The sequence below is a fragment of the Piliocolobus tephrosceles genome, chromosome 14 (genome assembly GCF_002776525.5).
Source record: "Piliocolobus tephrosceles isolate RC106 chromosome 14, ASM277652v3, whole genome shotgun sequence".
Classification (NCBI taxonomy): Eukaryota; Metazoa; Chordata; class Mammalia; order Primates; family Cercopithecidae; genus Piliocolobus; species Piliocolobus tephrosceles.
In genome coordinates, this window is record NC_045447.1 from 85,769,673 (window position 1) to 85,790,938 (window position 21,266).

At 40.4% G+C, this 21,266-nt stretch overlaps 1 protein-coding gene across 1 annotated transcript in view; it reads right to left on the bottom strand.

Moving 5' to 3' along the window:
• Positions 1 to 21,266, bottom strand: part of CEMIP2 (cell migration inducing hyaluronidase 2) — an 86,453-nt gene that overhangs the window by 48,465 nt on the left and 16,722 nt on the right. The window contains exons 2-7 of the mRNA XM_023213278.2: positions 18,770 to 19,112; positions 14,921 to 15,061; positions 13,754 to 14,315; positions 8,836 to 9,005; positions 3,449 to 3,637; positions 556 to 725 (exon numbers count right to left, since the gene is read on the bottom strand). Of these exons, the coding sequence (XP_023069046.1) occupies positions 556 to 725; positions 3,449 to 3,637; positions 8,836 to 9,005; positions 13,754 to 14,315; positions 14,921 to 15,061; positions 18,770 to 19,100 (1,563 nt within the window). The 5' untranslated portion in view covers positions 19,101 to 19,112. The remainder of the gene's footprint in view (positions 1 to 555; positions 726 to 3,448; positions 3,638 to 8,835; positions 9,006 to 13,753; positions 14,316 to 14,920; positions 15,062 to 18,769; positions 19,113 to 21,266) is intronic.

A 21,266-nucleotide genomic window follows, 5' to 3' on the forward strand; every position in this document is an offset into this window, starting at 1 on the left:
AACCACAACCTACTGAATGCACAAAAAGTGATTTAAAAACACATGTAGCCAAAATGCAGCCCAGAAGTCCAACAGATTAGTATATATTAATAGAATACTGCCTAGCATACAGTAAGTACTCAACATTTTTTCAGAACAAACATTTGCATATAAAAAATATTTTTATAGAAACATATTTTGCATGTGCTTGCTAGTACTGCTAACCCTTTGGTAATACTACATTTTTTAAAAAACTAATTGACTCTTTCAGAAATCACATACATGGATACCAACAAAGAGCCTTTTTTTTTTTTGTCTCTGTAATTGGTTCTTCCCAATATATTGATTTGACTCCTTATGGAACAATTCTTAAATGGTTTAACTAGAGGTCCAGGCCAACTAAATGAAGTCATTACATTCTATTTTAATCATCTAAAACCTCCTCATTGTCACTGAGAAACAAAACATGATTTGCTTTTAATATCCATTTATATCTCATTCCAAAACTTGACAGTTTCTTCAAACATGTATTTAGCAACCAGGATTTCAAAGAAATAATCAAATCCTTTTGCCTACCATAACGTGTCCCCCAAAGGTATCATAATCAAAAAATTGGCACTGATTTTCTGCATAGCACGAGTCCTCCACTTCTCCTTGGATCACAATATTCCGGGTAAGAATTCCAACCTCAGCTCTCATGTCTACACCATCTATGATCTCGCCCATGTGCAGGAACTGAGGGGTTTCTGGTTGATATGGGCAAGGAAAAAAAGAATGTTAGAACAAAGAAAACATGAAACTCACTTCGAAAAGACATTCTCTTCATTCCATAACCCCAAGATGATCCTGAGAACTTATCATCTGCTCCCATTCTCTGACACCTCAGAATCAGAATCTCAGCACACGGGGAATTTAAAGATTATCTAGTCCAGCCCCCACCCACTGCCTGAACCCCCACTACTAACTGTTCTGCCAATTCTCAAACCCACACACTGACAGAAAGCTTGTTCCTTCCTGAAGCAGCTCAATCCTCCCTTCAACAGCACTAATAATCTGGAATCTGCCTAATGATCCCTAATCTTTCTCTCCAGTTTCTGTCCATATGCTCTTGGACCCCTCCCCTAGGGTGTAAGAACCACCAAATGCATGGTGAGTCCATAAAACAAATGGTGTGTAGATATTAATATCAGGGTGTCAAATTGTTTATGCTTTTACTTAGAAGCTAACCTGCAACTGGACATTAACAATAGATAAATTACCATCTTTTCTTTCTCATTTCTTCTTATTTTAATATTAGTATGCATTCTTTTAAATTCTCACATTTACTGGAAGTGTAGAAGCACTTTAATAATGAGCTTTTCACTGATGATCTTATTATATAAACTCAGGAAGGAAAAATACACATAAATCATGGGAGGACAGCTCATGAAGACTCATCATGCAGACTTGTTAACAAGAGTTGGAATTTCCAAAAGAAATTAACGCCAGATGGTATCATAGTTTTGGGGGTTTTTTGTTGGTGGTGGTGTTCTTGTTTTGTTTATGCCCTGTATTATCAAGAAGGAAAAGTACAATGTCGAATGAAGCTCAGGGAAAAAGGGCCAGGTAAGCAAATCAGTACTTTTTTCCAAAGCAGAAAATTTTTCCTTAATTGTTGAAGCTCTACCTATTACTCTAAATTACTGAAAAACTAAAGAAGCACTTACTGAACAGTTACTGTAAACTCTTTTGTTTTATACCATAAATGTATACTTGAGTTCAAAAGAAAAGCAATAGAATGAGTGAAATGCACAATGAATCCTATAAATGAAGCCATGTACAAAGGGGCTGTGCCTAGTACCAGGCTCAAAATGAGTGCCCAGTAAGTGTCAGGCATTCTTTGGATATGCAACTTACAGTAAGAATTTCTCGCCGGGCGTGGTGGCTCAAGCCTGTAATCCCAGCACTTTGGGAGGCCGGGATGGGCGGATCACAAGGTCAGGAGATCGAGACCATCCTGGCTAACACGGTGAAACCCCGTCTCTACTAAAAAATACAAAAAGCTAGCCGGGCGAGGTGGCGGGCGCCTGTAGTCCCAGCTACTGGGGAGGCTGAGGCAGGAGAATGGCGTAAACCCGGGAGGCGGAGCTTGCAGTGAGCTGAGATCTGGCCACTGTACTCTAGCCTGGGCAACAGAGCGAGACTCCATCTCAAAAAAAAGAATTTCTTCGTGTGGTTTTTTGTTTTTGTTTTTGTTTTTTTTTTTTGAGATGCAGGTTGCAGTGAGCTGAGATCATGTCACTGCACTGCATGAACCTCCTGGGTTCAAGCAATTCTCCTGCCTCAGCCTCCCTAGCAGCTGGGATTACAAGCCTTGTACCACCGTGCCCAGCTAATTTTTTTTTTTTTTTTTTTTTTTTTTGAGACGGAGTCTCACTCTGTCGCCCGGGCTGGAGTGCAGTGGCCTGATCTCAGCTCACTGCAAGCTCTGCCTCCCGGGTTTACGCCATTCTCCTGCCTCAGCCTCCCGAGTAGCTGGGACTACAGGCACCAGCCACCTCGCCTGGCTAGCTTTTTGTATTTTTTAGTAGAGACGGGGTTTCACCGTGTTAGCCAGGATGGTCTCGAACTCCTGACCTCGTGATCCGCCCGTCTCAGCCTCCCAAAGTGCTGGGATTACAGGCTTGAGCCACCGCGCCCGGCCATGTTTTTTATATTTTTAGTTAGAGACAGGGTTTCACCATATTGGCCAGGCTGGTCTCAAACGCCTAACCACAAGTGAACCACCCGCCTCGGCCTCCCAAAGTGCTGGGATTATAGGCGGGAGCCACTGCTCCCAGCCAGGAAACATAGTCTTATGAAAATACCTATTTGAGTCCATTTTAAGTATTAGTGAGTTTTTTTTTTTTTTTTTGGCTAATCACTCGAAAACCATAGGATTTCTTTTAATTAAGAAAGACTTCTATTTATAAATGGATCTAATTCATCGTTGGGTTTACTATTATCTGACACTAGAAAATTAATACAGAAGAAAATGGAGGGGAGGCAGTGGGAGGGAGAGCATCAGGAAAAATAGCTAATACATGCTGGGCTGAATACTTAGGTGATGGGTTGGTAGGTGCAGCAAACCACCATGGCACACGTTTACCTACGTAATGAACCTACACATCCTGCATATGTACCCCAGAACTTAAAATAATGGAAAAGACCTTGGAAAATCAATTTCTCTAGTTGACATCTCTTTTTTTTTATACAAAGAAACTGAAGCAATATGTATCATTAGCAGCAAGAATATTGCTCAATAGCTATTTTTATCTAATATTCCCTGGAATCAAGTGTTCAATGCATTCCACTGCTATGACCTTCAATACTGATGATGAGGATGGTGGTGGTGGTGGTGACGGTAGTGACTGAGAGGAAAAAGGATTCCAGGAATCAAATCCCAAGAAAATAGTGTGTTTCCCAAGAAGTACTCTGAGCAATTTAATACCTTTGACTTTGACCTGAAAATGGCTGCATTCGGAACAGGGAAGAAGAGTGAACTCCTCTGCTTGGTACATGGAATAGTCTGTGCTTGCGACCACAATCTGGTCTCCAGGTTTCCAACTACTAACGTCATCTAGCAAATTTAGCTTCACTCCATCTACAACCTCTACCCGGAAACCTGAAAGAGAAACGCCTAAACCAAAAAAAAAAAAAAAAAGAAAGAAAGAAAAAGAAAGTGATACATTAACAGTATTTTTTTCTCTCTAAAATCAACCTTCACACTGATTCACAAATCAAAAGTTAAGATAACCATGATGCAGCAAATTTTTATGCATGCTACTGTGTGTCAGTCACTCTACAAATATAAATAATAAAAATATGAAAATGGAGAGATCTCTGCCCTCAAGGGGAGAGTGCCCCATGTACCTCTAGTCATGAAGGAACACAAGATGTCACCTTAGTAAACTATTACTTTGTAATTTTGAAGAAGGCTCTAGATCCCCAAATCTCTTGCTATATTTCAACTCAGTGCAACAACTGTTATACTGACCCCAAACCATCCCAATATGTGACAAGTACCTATATTCCAGCAGAAGCTGTCAAGCAGAGGATAGGTCTGTAATAAATACCCAGTGCTTCAAGTTGATCCAAGCACAGAAAAATGGATAGGGCATTAGCACACTGACATTAGCACACTAACAATCTTAAGAATAAGAATTTGTGGTCCAGGCGTGGTGGTTCACACCTGTAATCCCAGCACTTCAGGAGGCCAAGGCAGGAGGATCACTTGAGCTCAGCAGTTCGAGACCAGCCTGGGCAACATAGTGAGACCCCTGTCCCTGCAAAAAACATTGGCCAGGCATGGTGATGTGTGCCTATATCCCCAGCTACTTCGGCAGCTGAGGTGGGAGGACTGCTTGAGCCAGGAAGGTTAAGGCTGCAGTGAGCTATGATCGGGCCACCACATTCCAGCCTATGAGACACAGCAAGACCCTGTCTCAAAAATAACTAAATACATAAAACAACAATTTGTGGATGGGCACAGTGGCTCATGCCTGTAATCTCAACACTTTGGGAGGCCGAGGGCAGAAGATCACTTGAGCCCAGGAGTTCAAGACTAGCCTGAGCAACAGAGCAAAGCCCCATCTCTACAAAATATTTTTAGAAGTAGCAGGGCGTGGTGGCACACGCTTGTAGTCCCGGCTACTTGGGAGTCTGAGGTGGGAGGATCACTTGAGCACAGGAGTTTGAGGCTGCAGTGAGACATGACTGTGCCACTGCACTCCACTCCAGCCTAGGCAACAGAGCAAGATACTCTCAAAAAAATAACATAAAAATCTGTCTCAGAAAACCCTTCACGTCTGTGCCTCTGCTCACGCTTTATTCTGCCCCTAAAATGTTCTTCCATATTCTTCTTGACCAACCAACATACTGTCCTTTTTATGAAGTTCAGGCGATTCTTTAAGGACTTCCCAAACATCCTTGTTGGAAGCAACTTCTCTCTCTCCAGGATTCTCTCGGCATACTGCCTGGAATTGTTCATACCTTCCTATTGGGAGAACTGCTCACCTCCTTGGAAGCTGCATCAGTGAAGGTTGCAGAGTACATTATTTACGTATGCACGACTCTGTCTTGTTTGTGGTACGTATCCAAGGATGTCTACTGAATGGAAGAGTATGACCAGTATGATCTGCAATGTGACCTGAGGTCACATGATGGTGCCCATGTCCAGCTCAGCTCCTTTCCTGGGATGATGTAAATTATGTAATCTAATGACTACTAATTACTGATCTTTCCTAATATCTTCTTTGAAAGTCAAAGTTAGTTCCCAATTATGCAGACAAGAATTGAAAATCTGATCCAGTTTCACAACTTGGCTTCTTTTACATGCTATCCAGTATAGAAATGCTTTCTGCTTCTTAACATTCATGATATAATCTGTCATAAATCAAAAGTTGATTTAATGGAAATGTCTATGAAAAGGATGGGAAATGTCTACGAAATGGATGGGAACTACTTCATAACATTGATAAAAAAGGAAAACATGACATTTCAAAAGATAGCTGTTTAATAAATGTACTTCTCTGTCGTCTTTCTAATTAACAGTATACTACTCTGTGGCTACTTTAAGATGCTGACTCTAAGATGGGCATGGTGGCTTATTCCTGTAATCCCAACACTTTAGGAGGCTAGGGCAGGAGGATCACTGAGTCCAGGAGACCAGCCTGGACAACACAGTGGGACTTCATCTCTATAAAAAAAAATTTTAAAATGAGTCAGGTGTGGTGGTGCATGCGTGTACTCCCAGATACTGGGAAGGCTGAGGTGGGAAGATTGCTTAAGCCCAGGAGGTCAAGGGTATAGTGAATTGTGATTAGACTACTGCACTCCAGCCTAGGAGACAAGAGTGAGACAAAAAAGAACGAAAGAGGAGAGGATAGGAGAGGAGAGGAGGAGGAGGAGGAGGAGGAGGAGGAGGAGGAGGAGGGGGAGGGGGAGGGGAAGGAAAGGAAAGCCTGTAATCCCAGCACTCTGGGAGGCTGAGGCAGGCAGATCACCTGAGGTCAGGAATTCAAGACCAGCCTGGCTAACATGGTGAAACCCCATCTCTACTAAAAATACAAAATTAGCCAGGTGTGGTGGCACGTGCCTGTAGTCCCAGCTACTCAGGAGGCTGAGGCAGGAGAATCGCTTGAACCCCAGCCTGGGTGACAGAGCAAGACTCCGTCTCAAAAAAAAAAAAAAAAAAGAAAAGAAAAAAAAAGATGCTAACTCTAAGGGCTGATGATATGAGTGAAAGAACACATTCCCTTTGGAGAATCAAAAGTGGGGAAATTCAAGCAAGGAACAACAAATAATTCGTATATTCTTACAGTCTTTAAAAAAAAAAATAGAGACATGGTCCCACTATGTTGCCCAGTCCTAACCTTCAGCGATCCTCCCACTTCAAGCTCCCAAAGCTCTAAGATTATAGGCATGAGCCACCCGGCTCTGCCAACTATCCAGATAAAACTCAACCTGGGCAAGTCTTGGATTCTGTTTTGGTACTCTTGATCTACCCTGCTTTTCTATATCTATAAAGCACAGATATAAAGTACCTAACAAATCTAAAATGTTTTCTGAATATGTTTCTTGCATCCAGATACTAAAGCCTGTAGGATTTTATACAAATAATAATATTAATAATAGTAATTCTAACCACAATAATGACAGCTAATAGTTGTTGAGATCCCACATGCATAATAACCTTTCATCAACACAACTGTGAGAGACAGGAGCTATTATATTTATTAGAGATGAAGAAATCAAAGATCAGGGAGTTTGAATAACAGCTAAATATGATGGAGCCCCAAATTTAAAGCTAATCTAATTCCAGAGCCCAATTTCTTTCAAAGTCTCCATATTATACTTTCCAAGAATCAAAACAAGCAGGTTAAGAACAAATTAAAAAAAACTCATGGAGGCAAAAACAATCCCTACCCCAAATTTCACGTTTTTGCCAACAAAATAAATTCCCCTAAGAGCAATTAAGAAATATTTTTTCAAATAAAATTTCAGTAATGCACCCACGCCTGTAATCCCAGCACTTTGGGAGGCTGAGATCGACAGATCGCTTGAGGTCAGGAGTTGCCAACCGGGCCAACATGGTGAAATTCTGTCTCTAATAGAAATACAAAAAAATTAGCCAGGTGTGGTGGCATGCACCTGTAATCCCAGCTACTTGGGAGCCTGAGGCAGGAGAATTGCTTGAAACCGGGAGGTAGAGTCTGCAGTGAGTGGAGATCCCACCACTGCACTCCAGCCTGGGTGACAGAACAAGACTCCATCTCAAAAAAAAAAAAAAAAAAAAAATCAGGAATGCTTTAAAAACAGATGACTAACCAGGTGTGGTGGCTCACACCTGTAATCCCAGTACTTTGGGAAGCCGAGGCAGATGGATCACTACATCAGGAGTTCAAGACCAGCCTGGCCAAGATGGTGAAACCCTGTCTCTACTAAAAATACAAAAATTAGCCAGGCATGGTGGTGGGCACCTGTAATACTAGCTATTTGGGAGGCTGAGGCAGAGAATTGCTTGAACCTGGGTGGCGGAGCTTGCAGTGAGCCAAGATCACGCCACTGCACTTTAGACTGGACAACAGAGTGTGACTCCGTCTCAAAAAAAAAAAAAAACCAGATGACTACTAGACAAATAAATTTTGACTTGAAAGATCACTAAAATTTGTTTCTGTTAATTTTTTTTTAAAGCCAGAAGGTTAGATGGGGAAGATTTGTATTACTCACTAACACATTTTTTCTTGGCTTTAAAAGAAAATCCTGTTTCAGATTATCTCCTATTAGCACTACTGAATGGGAAACATTAAAAAAAGTTCATTCTCTGATTCCTGAAGAAAATTTTCCACCTCTTCCAGAAAGTAAGAGTCACTGAGAACATCAGACATGAACAATATCTTATAATAGATAGCTAGAACATACCATCTTTCAGGAATGAATAGTTATCACTAATGTGGAAATGTAAATAACATTTCCTACAAAGGAAACGTTGACTAGAGATCTGTCAGTAATTATTCCCTGTCTAGAATACCAGCTATTTGGGAGGCTGAGGCAGAGAATTGCTTGAACCTGGGAGGCGGAGGTTGCAGTGAGCCGAGATCACGCCACTGAACTCCAGCTTGGGTGACAGAGTTAGACTCTGTCTCAAAAAAAAAAGAAAAAAAAAGACGACTACTTTTTTTTTTAGTGATACTGGAGGCGGTACAACTAAACTCCACTTACAGGACAAAATTCCTGCTAAGAAACACTTCTTACCCACCACCTATGCTTTTTGGCAGAGGCAAAGAAACAGCAGTCATCTTGGAGGCAGAAAGCTGGGGCTTGATTCCAGCTTCCTCATCCCTAATAGATCATCTCTTCACTCCAAGCCCAGAAGATTGTTTCTAGACTAGAGAATGGTCTATTCTAGTTACAGCACACCCAACTCAGCTTTGTTCTAAAACAAGCTTGTCCAACTCACAGCCCGCGAGCCACATGTGGCCCAGGACGGCTTTGAGTGAAGCCCAACACAAATTCATAAACTTTCTTAAAACATTATGATATTTTGTTTTTAGTCCATCAGCTATCATTAGTGTTACTGTATTTTATGTGTGGTCCAAGACAATTCTTTTTCTTCCAATGTGGTCCAGGGAAGCTAAAAGATTGGAGACCTCTGTTCTAAAAGATTACTGGATTTTGTTCTGAAAGATTAAGCGCAGTAGGAAAACTGTAAGTTTCAACCAGTTGAGAAATCTAACCAGGTTGATTGTCATTTGAACATAATACTATTCTAAAAAAAAAAAAATCTGTTATAATACTTATCAGTGTCTTACAAGAATATAAACTCTACTTGCCTACCTTCGATCCATTCACTATAAGCTGTCACAGAGAACTTCTGGCCATCCACGGTATAAAATTCTCTTTGGGCAAGAGCCTTCCCGCCACTGCTATGATTTTCATAGTTTCTCACAGATTCATTGCAAGAAGTGCTTCCACCATCAATGACACCAACTAAAGCCCAAGCTTGCCTAGGAGGAAAAAAAGAGCATGTGCATTTGATTACTTGTCATGGTATTCACAAAATCCCTGACAAAGACGTTATTACAGAGTGCTGTGTAATTCTCATATTTTGTTTTTGTCAATCCCTAATGGTTTTTCTATATGAGGTTGTAATTCCAAAACTTGACTGAACCTAGTTTCCTAGAAGGAAATGCACCTAGTTTTTAAATACTTGTTTGTTCAGCTCTGTAACAGGTGAAAGACCAATGACTACAATTTCAATTAATCATTGACTTACCTCCTCAATACACACATATCACACATAACATTCTGGCCAAAATCCATTTACCCTCTTTTAAAATGATTATCACCTGCTCTCTTTTAAACTATCCATTCTATTAATACAATGTTCTCAAAAATCTAATTGCATAATAGAATTACCTAGGGAGTTTGAAAAATATATCAATGCACAGACCCCATCCCAGATAAAGGGAATCATGTTAATTGCAAAAGGTTGGGTCCAGCATTTGTATGTTTGTAATAATTTATTTTTATTTTTTGGAGACAGGGTCTCACTGTTTTTAAAGTTCCCAGGTGACTTGATCGCGCAGTTAGGCTTGAAAACCACTGAGTTTGGGCAGTGGTTCTCAAACTTCAGTATGCATCAGGATCAACAGGAGAAAGGAAGGGCGTGCTGAATTAGATTGCTGGCCCCACTCTCTCAGTTTCTGAGGTGGAACCAGAGAATTTGTATTTCTAACAGGTTACCAAATTATGTTAATGCTACTGGTCAGGGCACCATACTTTGAAAACCCCTAAGTTAGAGACCAGAGGTTAGAGTAGTAATCATCAACCTTCAATAGCCTGGAAGTCTTATCCTTCTTCCTGACATAATTGATCTAAGGAGCACCCTTGGTGTCAAGATTTTTTAAAGTCTCCAGGTGTGCAGGCAAGGTTGAGAAGTGAGTTAGACTTTTTTTTTTTGAGATGGAGTTTCACTCTTGTTGCCCAGGCTGGAGGACAATGGTGCAATCTTGGCTCACCGCAACCTCCTGCCTCCCGGGTTCAAGCGATTCTCCCACCTCAGCCTCCCGAGTAGCTGGGATTACAGGCATGCACCACCGCGCCCGGCTAATTTTGTACTTTTAGTAGAGACGGGGTTTCTCCATGTTGATCAGTCTGGTCTCAAACTCCCCACCTCAGGTGATCAGCCTGCCTCGGCCTCCCAAAGTGCTGATATTAAAGGCGTGAGCCACCGCAGCCAGCAGAGATTTCTTAACATTCCTAAATTAAATCAAAGCTGTAGAATCACTATCCAACAAATTTTAAATTTTATATACTATATGTCTATTTGTTGAAAGCAACGTATTTGAAAACACCATTATTTCTTTTTCTTTTCTTTTTTTTTTTGAGACAGAGTCTCGCTCTTGTTGCCCAGGCTACAGTGCAATGGTGAGATCTCAGCTCACTGCAACCTCCACCTCTGGGGTTGAAGCAATTCTCCTGCCTCAACCTCCCAAGTAGCTGGGATTATAGGTGCCCACCACCACACCAAGCTAATTTTTGTATTTTTAATTTTTAGTAGAGACAGGGTTTCACCACGTTGGCCAGGCTGGCCTCGCACTCCTGACTTCAGGTGATCTGACCTCCTTAGCCTCCTAAAGTGCTTGGATTACAAGCATGAGCCACGGCACCTGGCCTAAAAACACCATTATTTCTGATACTAAATATCTGAGAGACATGCTCAAACTTGTGACCAAAAGCAATCAACACAAAGGGACAATTTTTAAAAACCAGAAAATCTGCTTTAAGACTCCTGGTTTAAAACACGAAAAGAAAAATGTCAACTTCCTACTCTAGAAAAAAATAACAAATGTAATCTGTGTCTGACAGATGGCTGGATATTCACAGATAAAAGTTAACCAAAGCATGCCTACACCCTTACACATTCCACAGCCGCCCCTGTATGGATTAGCTACTCTTTGGACGACAATGCTTTGTAGCTTTATTTATCCCCTTGATATAGCAGAAAGAATCAAATAAAGAATGTCTCAATATATTATCTCCTATTTGAGAGAAGAAAAGAGAGGAAGAATATCACAGGCTTCCTTTCTTTGCCAGGACTGCCTCAGCAACTATAAAACAATGTTCTTTCTCTCCTATTGACATTATCTCCAAAACATTCCTACTTCCCTCCTCCACTTGAGGGAAAATTTCAACGCACCAGAACATTATCTTCAAAGGCCTATGTGTTTATGTACATTGGAGATAACGTCAATGCAATGGAACGCTGGCAAAAGATCACAACTCTAATTCCTCTATGAAATCAAGAGCAATATTTTAAAAGGAATTTAGAAACCAGTAGGGAGAGGAACCTAAGAAAGTCAAAATGGTCACAGCTAACGATCATGCAAACCTAGAAACAACAATAGCATGAAGAAATAGAAGTTGTAATCCCTGGTATTACTGGATAATGAAACAAAGTAGGTCTGTAACTTTGAAAAGATCATGCTTCCACTCCTAGGTTTATATATTATAGAAATATATGCACATGTACATTAAGGGATGGATCAAGGAACATTTAGGGAAGCAATTTTATAACAGGTCCAAACTGGAAAGCCACTCAGATGGCCACCAATAAATAAACTGTGGTATATTCATACAACAGAAAATAAACAGCAAAGAAAATGAGCCTCGGCCGGGCACATGACTTATGTCTGTAATCGCAGAAATTTGGGAGGCTGGGATGGGAAGATCACTTGAGGCCAGGAGTTTTAGATCAGCCTGGTCAATAGAGTGAGACCCCATCTCTATTTAAAATCAAAAAAAAAAAAAAGAAAAGAAAAGAAAATGAGGCAGCACTACATGCAACAATATGAATAGCACTCAATCATATAACACTGTGCAAAGAAGCTGGACACAAAACATAATATATTGTCAGCTTCCATTTATATAAAGTTGAAAAACAGGCAAACCTAAACTTTAGTAGATCCCAAAACTCAGAAGCATGGCTTCCTTTGGTGGGGAAGAGAGTGATTAATGCATAGCAGAGGGGAGGAAGGGAACTTCTGGGCTGCTGGCAATGTCCTATTTCTTGACCTGGGTAGTGGCTACACAGGCATCACATTGCGGCAACTCATTAAGCTCTACATTCTTACTTTTTTGTATGTGTATCTCATATTTCAAAAACAAAAAGCAAAAAAAAAAAAAAAAAAAACAAGAAACCCTTTGAGGTTTTTGCACATGGAATTCCCTCAGTCTGAAAAAGCTTCCTTCTCCACTGTCTACACAGCACACTCCTGAACTTCCTTCAGGTCTCTTGCCTTTGGGGAGCCTGTACTGATTCACTAGGCCAATTTAGAGGCTCCTTCTATTAATACTTACACTCCCATTACACCCTGTAACTGCGGCATATCTCACTGTAGGATCATCATCTATTTAGGTCTCTGTTTATCCACTAGATTGACCAAGGGCTCTGAGACAGTGTCCTTTCGTCTAAGCATCCATGGGTATCCAGCACTTAGCATCTCCTAAATATCCCCTACATGAATAAAAGGTATTTCTAAAATGTTACAGACTGCTTTTCTTCACTAATTTTTGTCTTTCTAGCCTGCTCTAGAATTGCTATAGGTAATACCCCATTCCAACAATCTACCATCAAAGGAAAAAATAGTAACTAGATTATTATGGCATGTGGGTTTTGAGGTCCTCTTACTTTTTCCACCACAGATATTCCCTGACTTTACTAAGAGCATTCAGCAGAATTAAAAGCTTCTGTTTTTTAAATGAAATGTTAGGCCGGCTACTTCCCCTAGACTCAGAACTGCATTAGGAAATCATGGTTAATTAGAATATGGCACAAGAAGGCTGGGTATGGTGGTTCACGCCTATAAAGTCAATGTTTTGGGAGGCTGAGGCGGGAGGGTCACTTGAGCAAAGGAATTTGAGACCAGCCTGGGCAACAAAGTGACACACACCCCCCATCTACAAAAAGTGTAAAAATTAGACAGGTGTGGCAGCAACTGTTTGTAGTCTCAGCTACTTGGGAGGCTGAGATGGAAGTATCACTGGAGCCCGGGAGGATGAGGCTGCAGTGAGATGCGACTGCACCGCTACGCTCCAGCTCAGGCAACAGAGCAAGACCCTGTCTCTAAAAATAAAAATAAAAGGGATAGGGTACGAGAACCATAAACAGCAGAAATGAATTCTACTATCTGGATGAATTTCCTAGCTCTTTAACTGTTTCCTTCCTCATATATGCCAGGGGTCCACAGACCTGTGCCAGTCAAACATGCAGATTCCAATCAGCCTGCAAAGGAGTCCAAAAAAAAGAAAAAGAAAAAGAAAAACAGCATATTCTATCCCCTCAGGCTTTTAAGACAGGTTTAGAACTTAGCACGAAATTCTGCCCTAACCTTTAAACTCGTAAGTTGCTTCAATTAGCCTGAGTTTCACATGATCTTCAGAATGTAATGAAAGGAGGAAGTATCTTCAGAGGCAAATTGTCCTTAAACTGCCTGACTGTTTTTCAGTACCACACTTCTGCTCTCAACTTTTCACAAGCCTGGCACTCCAGTTCACAAAGGGCTTCGTAAACCAAAGCCAAGGAAAACAGCTTTTGCATGCGGTGTCCTATCCTCCAGCCCCATGTCTCAAAGCTAGCAGACGTGCAAATGGTCCAGTGGCCCTTCTGATGCCTGAGTCATGCTGCGGCTGTGGCTTCTCTCCCCAGCCTCACTCTCCTGTCACACAGACACGGGGAAGAAGGTATGCCTACCTGTAGCCCAGTCCTCGGATCAGTTCACTTCCCAACCGTTCCTGGATCATCTGGATGGTTCCTTGTAAGAGGCTTTTAGCAGCTGAATCCCCGACAGCTATGGCAACAATCCGACCTGGATCCTGGAATCTCAGAAACTCCTGAAGCCGCCTGCTCTCATTGTGGTATTCGTGGGTATCAAACCTCTCACTTTCCAAAATTTTGGCAGTGTCTTGGTCAATGACCCTCACATTGAGGCCCCGGGAAAAGTCCTTTTCAAAGGTGTAGGACCCAAAGGGCAAGCCTGAGGAATTCAGGGTCCTTGCCAACAACGTCCACGATGTCTTCCGTGCCCCGTGTAACTCCAGTGTCCCGCCAGCTTCCACACCAATAAACTTTTTGCCAAATATTGGCATACTTTCACCTTCATCTGACTTGCCATACAAGGTAATTGTCGCTTTGGATTTATAGCGGCATTTTTCTGCTCCAATATGAAGCGCCCCACCATCCTGGATCAGGATGTAATGAGTCCTCAGAGTAATATTTCTGGATCCATCTTTATTGTCCCCAAATACAAGCAGTCCTGCAGGGAATACCAACCTGTAAGCCAACTTCTAAATCATCTTTCTGAGATACAAGGAAATAGATTTCACCTTAAGGTAAAGTACACTTCCCCAATTAAGTCAGAAAAAAGAATTCGCTAAGGATCTGCTTAGAAAACTAAAGGAAACAAAGAGTTCATATCTTAATATACTCTCAATGCCTATGACTGTGAATTTCAACCCATTCACTTTACAAGTTAATCATTTCTCTTAAAAATACCTAAGAGCCTACAAATCTGAATCTTATTTTTGTATATGTTTACTCACGTTAACTCTCTCATCACTCTCAGAATTGTGACAAAAATTTAGCTCTGAGAGATCACCTCTCTGGGGCTGTTTCCTTGGCTATAAATCAGGGGTCTTGATTTGAGTGATACCTAAGGTCTAAGCTCTTCAATTCTATGGTTATCTCTGGATAAATTCTCTGGTTTTATCTCAGGAACTTTCCAAATCTCCATGGTTGGAGTGACAACCACAAACTAAAGGCTATTCTGCCTAAAAATAGTTTTCTACATAAGGAACATCAAATATCCCCCCACATTAAAGAGCAACCTTGCAGTTCCCATAGGCAGGAACCATTACCTACCTCCATCCTGAATGACTATAGAATGCACGGTGGCGTCTGAGGTCAGACGGAGCATATCTCCCTCCTTGATAACAACTTGCTTTGCAGAATCTTGTCCTGGATCCCAGTTCCTGAGACGAGGATTTTGATCTGGGCAATTTTCTATAAACACATTGATATTGCATCCAACCCATTAAAATGCAAGAATAATATAACCAACTCTAAGCACGACCACTATTTGCTGCAGATCTGCAAGAAATGTGCTAACATATGTTGATTTCCTGCCATTAGAACGGAAATCCCACGCCTTCCCACCAGCAGAGAACTGTCTTACCCTTTAATTTCTCATCACATTTCCATTTTAAAGTATTACCACAAAACTAAATTGCTAGCATCTAGTTCAGGACAAACTTCACCCAAAAAAAAAAAAAAAGTTCCCCTGAATCATCTACTCTGGAAATAAACCAATAGTAAGAGGCAAAATTATACATTCTCCTGGGATTCACACTAGAAAGCTGTTTTAGAAAAGAAAATATGTTCACAACATCCTGGTAAATCAAAAACGAAAATTGCTAAATACATTGATCAGGTCTTCACAAGTTCTTTCCTGTACACAGTGAACAATGGAGTAGGTGCTGATAGCAGCTCTCTCCAAGACTGAAAAACATCGCTATCTTCAGCCATGTGCACCCTCCCACCAAAATGAAAGAAGCAAGTGGCTAAAGACATAACTTCTCATTTTCAGAGATGAGGAAATTACAGGTTAGAGAAACCAAAGGTTACTTAGCAATCTCAGTGATATGCAAGTTTCCCCTTTTAGAAAATGAGATTATTTACTTGTAGTGTTCCTTTACTGGAATTAGAACTTGCCTCTTGAATAGATATTATAATAACAAAAATATAAATGTATTTAATTTAAAAAGTCATAGCTATTTAATGCATGAAACCTTTAAGGTCTGCCATAATTTTGAAGAGGGGAGAAAAAAAAAATCACGACTTCAATTTTGATCAACTAATGGCCAAGTATTTGTGGAGCATCAATTGATCCACTCTGTACCAGATATTTTAAAATTTATAAAGCATAGAATCAGTTCACATTTCCTCAGAGTTTTATTCAAGCTTTGGAGGGAAAAAACACCAAGTATGAAATAATGAAACGCTGAACAATATGGTAGTCAGTCGAGATTCAAAAGACCTCAGGCAAAGGAGGCATGGGGCTGGAGTAACTGAGGCAGCTTCATGAACAGGTGACTTGAGACCTGGACACCAAAGGATGGGCAGTATTTAAATAAAAGGATCATGAGAACGTTAGTAAGACAAGTATCCCTTGAGATCCAAGTAGTCCATTTGGTTGCTCAGAATTCCAAGGTGCCTGTATTTAAACTGAGCAAAGGTAGGAATAAGCAAGATATGCTTGAAAACTATATGAAGAAATTCCTTTCATTCAGGTGGAAGGTACACGTTTAGGAATAACATGAGAAAAAGTAGAGAGGTAGGGTGCTGCAGAAAGATATTATTCTATACAGAAAAGAAAAATGATTCCTCATTTTGAACTTGCATAACACTAAGGCAAACATCTTCCTGTTTCTGAGCTCGCTCTTAGGTTTATGCTTTCTCTTATTAACCACAGCTAAAATTAGTCTCTCCAGTTATATCCTTGGCAATCATTTCATGGAATTAGTTTTTCTCACAGCAGTATCATAACTGTTGATATGTAATGCTTCTGATAAGTCAATAAGTATCACTATTATACTAAAAACAACCTTTAAGCTTTTCTTCCCATCAAAGAAACAAAAAAACTCTTATATTTGTTTTGGCTTAATAATGAGGATTCCTTAAACTTTTCTTCTACCTCCCTTTTCCCATAAAACATCTAGCTGAAATTCTCCATAGTGTTATAACAAGCACTGTACCCAGCTACAAAGAAGGAAATCCAGTCTTTTGAGATTGGGAGCCTACTTCAATGGTTATATAATTTCTCTTAATTGTTTTTAATTATTCCCCAGGAGAGCATGCTTCATTAGAACCATCACCAAAAATTCCAGTCTATTTCCTTCCAGTAAAATGCACTTAATGAGAAAATGTGTGGTCTGTACAAAGCACTGAAAAATAGCTCAGCCAGCCCCACCTTCCCAGATACCCACTTGTAGAGCAGTGAGTGTATTATCAAAGTTATGTAACAGCAATAACCACAGTCAAGCTGACCCTGAAATATTTTAGCATACCAGATCTTTCCACTGATGATCTGCACTTATACTGCCAAAATGTGAAACTAAAGAATGTTGATTCAAGGAACCATATCAGCAATGCCCTGTTTTAGATGGAATATGAAAACACCAATCAAAGCCATAGATTTCAGCTCTGATTTCCCACTAGTCTAGCATCCCTTTACTGCAGAATAGATGGGAAGTATGAATCAGCACAGTGAACTTGGTTTTTAAAAATCAGCATAGAGAATTTGGTTATTCTGCTGGGAAAAGGAGACAGGAAGTCATACTGCATGCGATGGAAATCAATGTTATAAGTTCATAATGTGGTCTACTAGTTTGGTCCATAAGGAAATTAATGTGCATATCTCTCTCATTGGAGATTTATTTTCTTAGAAGTACTAGCACTACCTCTCCCAGAACCTTAAAAATTTTTAAATCCCTTAAAAGCACCCAGGAAAACTAAATAATAAAACATTTGTAAATCTTATAAGTAGTAAAATCCCTCTGAACAGTTATAGCCACTTAAGGAAGAATTTAACTTGACAAAAATCTGTTGTAGACTTTGTTTAAAAATGCAGACAAATATGGTACCCAGTCCAGGCTATTAAGAGTCTGCTTCTCTCTTCATAGCCCTGAGCCCTTTGATTTCAGACAGATGGATGGTATTGTTTTATGAGCAATTCTTTGTTGGTATTCTATTAAGGCTGACTGGCAACCAACTTCTTCAAAACTTTTCAAAATATTGATATATCATTAACTTGAAAAGAAAATACCATTTAAAAAATTAAAATCTCCCTGCATAATATTTAACTATGAAGTAATGATTGATTTTTAGATAAAAGTGTCAGAACTTACACATCCTAAAGGATACTTCCCTTCCAGGATACATATTGTTACTCAAAAATATTTGAAGCTTTTCCTTTGGAACTGCTTCCCAAGCCCATTTCAAGCCACAGACACAAATCTTATTGTTTTTAGTCACTTACTTAAAAAAAAAAAAAATCTAATATAGTTCACTACATTTATGACCAAAAAAAAACTTGCAGCCGGGTGTGGTGGCTCACACCTGTAATCCCAACACTTTGGGAGGCCAAGGTGGGCAGATACCTGACGTCAGGAGTTCGAGACCAGCCTGGCCAACATGGTGAAACCCTGTCTCTACTAAAAATACAAAAATTAGCCGGACATGGTGGCACTGGGCTGTAGTCCCAGCTACTCAGGAGGCTGAGGCATGAGAATCATTTGAATCCGGGGGGTCGAGGTTGCAGTGAGCCAAGATCACACCACTGCACTCCAGCCGGGACAACAGAGCAAGACTCTGCCTTAAAAAAAAAAAAAACTTGCAACAGTCCAAAAATCATACCTACCATAAGAATTTAGCGAAGGTTCTCAAAGCATTCAAAGCATTTCCAAAAGAGGTGCTCCAAGACCTCCTTGAGCACTGGAATAAAAGTGGCACAATGGACAGGAAGAGCAACCATTTAATCATTTCCAACAGATTACTGAACAATTGCTCTCATTCATAAGAAGTGACACCTCATATTACCCAACTGCATATTAGTAAGCTAGGGTCAACTTAATTTTTTTTTTAAGTATTCTACTATTTCCTTCTCTTTTGTCTTCTAGAATATGTTCTATGTGCATACACACACACACTTACCATCTGGAGCATATTTTGAGGATATTCCTAAAATGATTGCAAGTGCAATAAAAAATGAGAAACTAGTAATAGCAAAACAAATGAAAGTATTTTTGTGTCTCTTTTGCTTTTGACTTTCTCTCTGGGCTTGCTGTTCTTCAGGTGAGAATGCGAAGGTTGCCCGGTCTTCTCGTCTGACGGAGGTAAATTTGGCTGAAGCTTGACTCTTTGGAGGAGGAGGGGGACGCAATGGGACAGCCTTCCCTGGAACATAGCCAGATGAGTGACGACTGTTTCCATTCTGAGGTTGGAGGAAAGCAGGGGAGTGTCCCCTGGAATCAGTGGCATACATGATATACTGTTACTGTGAAAAGAAAACAAATTAAACTTCAGTATGTGTAAATTCTTTTTAAATTTCATTTATTTATTTATGAGACAGATTTCGCTCTTGTTGCCCAGGCTGGAGTGCAATGGCACGATCTCAGCTCGCTGCAACCTCTGCCTCCCAGGTTCAAGCGATTCTCCTGCCTCAGCCTCCCAAGTAGCTGGGATTACAGGCATGCACCACGATGCCCAGCTAATTTTGTTTTTTGTTTTTTAGTGGAGACGGGGGTTTCTCCATGTTGGTCAGGCTGGTCTTGAACTCCCGACCTCAGGTGATCTGCCCACCTCAGCCTCCCAAAGTGCTGGGATTACAGGACCATGACCTGCCTTTAATTTCTATTTTTTAGAGACTGGGTCTCACTATGTTGCCCAGACTGAAGTGCAGTGGCATGATCATAGATCACTACAGTCTCGCACTCCTGGGCTTAAGCAATCCTCCTGCCTGAGTCTCCCGGGTAGCCAGGACTACAGGTGCATGCCACGATGACTGGCTAATTTTTAAATTCTTTGTAGAGATGGGATCCTGCCTAGGCTGGTCTCAAACTCCTGAGCTCAAGTGATTCTTCCACCTCAGCCTCGCAAAGTGCTGGGATTACAGGTGTGAGCCCCAGTATCCAGCTAGAATGTATGAATCATAAATGGCTTTTTTTTTAAGTACTGTTTTAATTGTGTTAAATATACCATAAACTTACATTTTAACTATTTTAAGTGTATAATTCAATGGCATTAAGTACATTCACAAAGTTGTGTGACCATCACTACTATCCATTTCCAGAACTTTTTCATCATCCCAAACAGAAACTCTATATTCATTAAGTAACTCTCCATTGTTCCCAGCCTCTGGTAACTATCATAATGATTTCTTGAAAAGATCAAGTCAGCTTACATCCCTGATCTCATAAACCATGTTGACAATCACCTGCGTTACTTGGGCTCTAACGTCACTCCTCCTCAACCCTGGCTGCACGCTATAATCACCTGCTAAGGTGAATGCTCAGTGCGCCACCCCTAAACAATTAAATCAGGATTGCTGTCCCTGAGATCTAAGTAGCTGCAGCTTTCAAAGGCTCTCCAAGTGATTCTCATCTAGGTAAGAGCCGCTGTTCTATGCCAACTGTTCTCAATTTTCAGTGTGCATAAGAATCATCAGAGAAGCTTGCTAAAAACCTAGATTCCTGGCCTCTTTGCCCTGTAATTCTGGCTCAGCTGGTGCAAAGAGGGCCCTGGATTTTACATTTTTAAAAAATATCTCTTGGTGACCCCAAAGCAGGTCACACTTTGAGTATCATTATTCTAAGCTCTTCACATTGAAGCTAAAAGTCCGTTTGTCATGAGGACCCAAAGTGGCCCTAAAAAGTTCCAATAGATAGGCACTCGTGTTTGGGTGTTTTAATTTCCCCACTAGACTTAACTGGGGACTAAGTAAGTTAAGTATTACTATCTATGTTATCACTTAACTATATAGACTGTGAATTCATTTAGTGAGAAAGTCTAACGTCTATCTTACCTCTTTAAATCCTCGAATTTTGTTTGAAAAAAACAGACCTTTAAATATTATGGTTAAGATGATAAAAATACCTAACACAATTAGTGCCTTATGTGTATTAATTCATTTAACATATTTAATACAACAAATCTATAAGGTAGATGCCATTACCCCCATTTTACACATGAGAGAAACTGAGGCCCAGAAAGGTTAATTAACTTCCTCAAAGATCACACAGTTCATATAGAGGAGAACCAGGACTTAAACCTAGGTATTTTTACTCTAAAGTTCAGGCTATTAATTTACACCACTGTGTCTTTCCAAACAATCGAAAGGCAAAGAATGAGCTTTGCAAGGGTGTCACTCGAACTCAGAGTGCTGAGTCTGAAAGGCATATTAATCTTCTCAGGAATTTGTCATACAGAAGTTTAAACTATACATGCTTCATTTTTAACAGAAACTTACACATAAAAACAAGGAAATCCTTTTTAATTTTTTACGTTCTCTATAAAGAGCAATTATAAGTTTTTGAATGAAAGAATAAGTTTTGAATGAGACTTTGCTATTTTGCCAAGAGGAAGGAAGGAAGGGAAGGAGGGAGGGAAGGAAGGAAGGAAGGAAGGAAGGAAGGAAGGAAGGAAGGAAGGA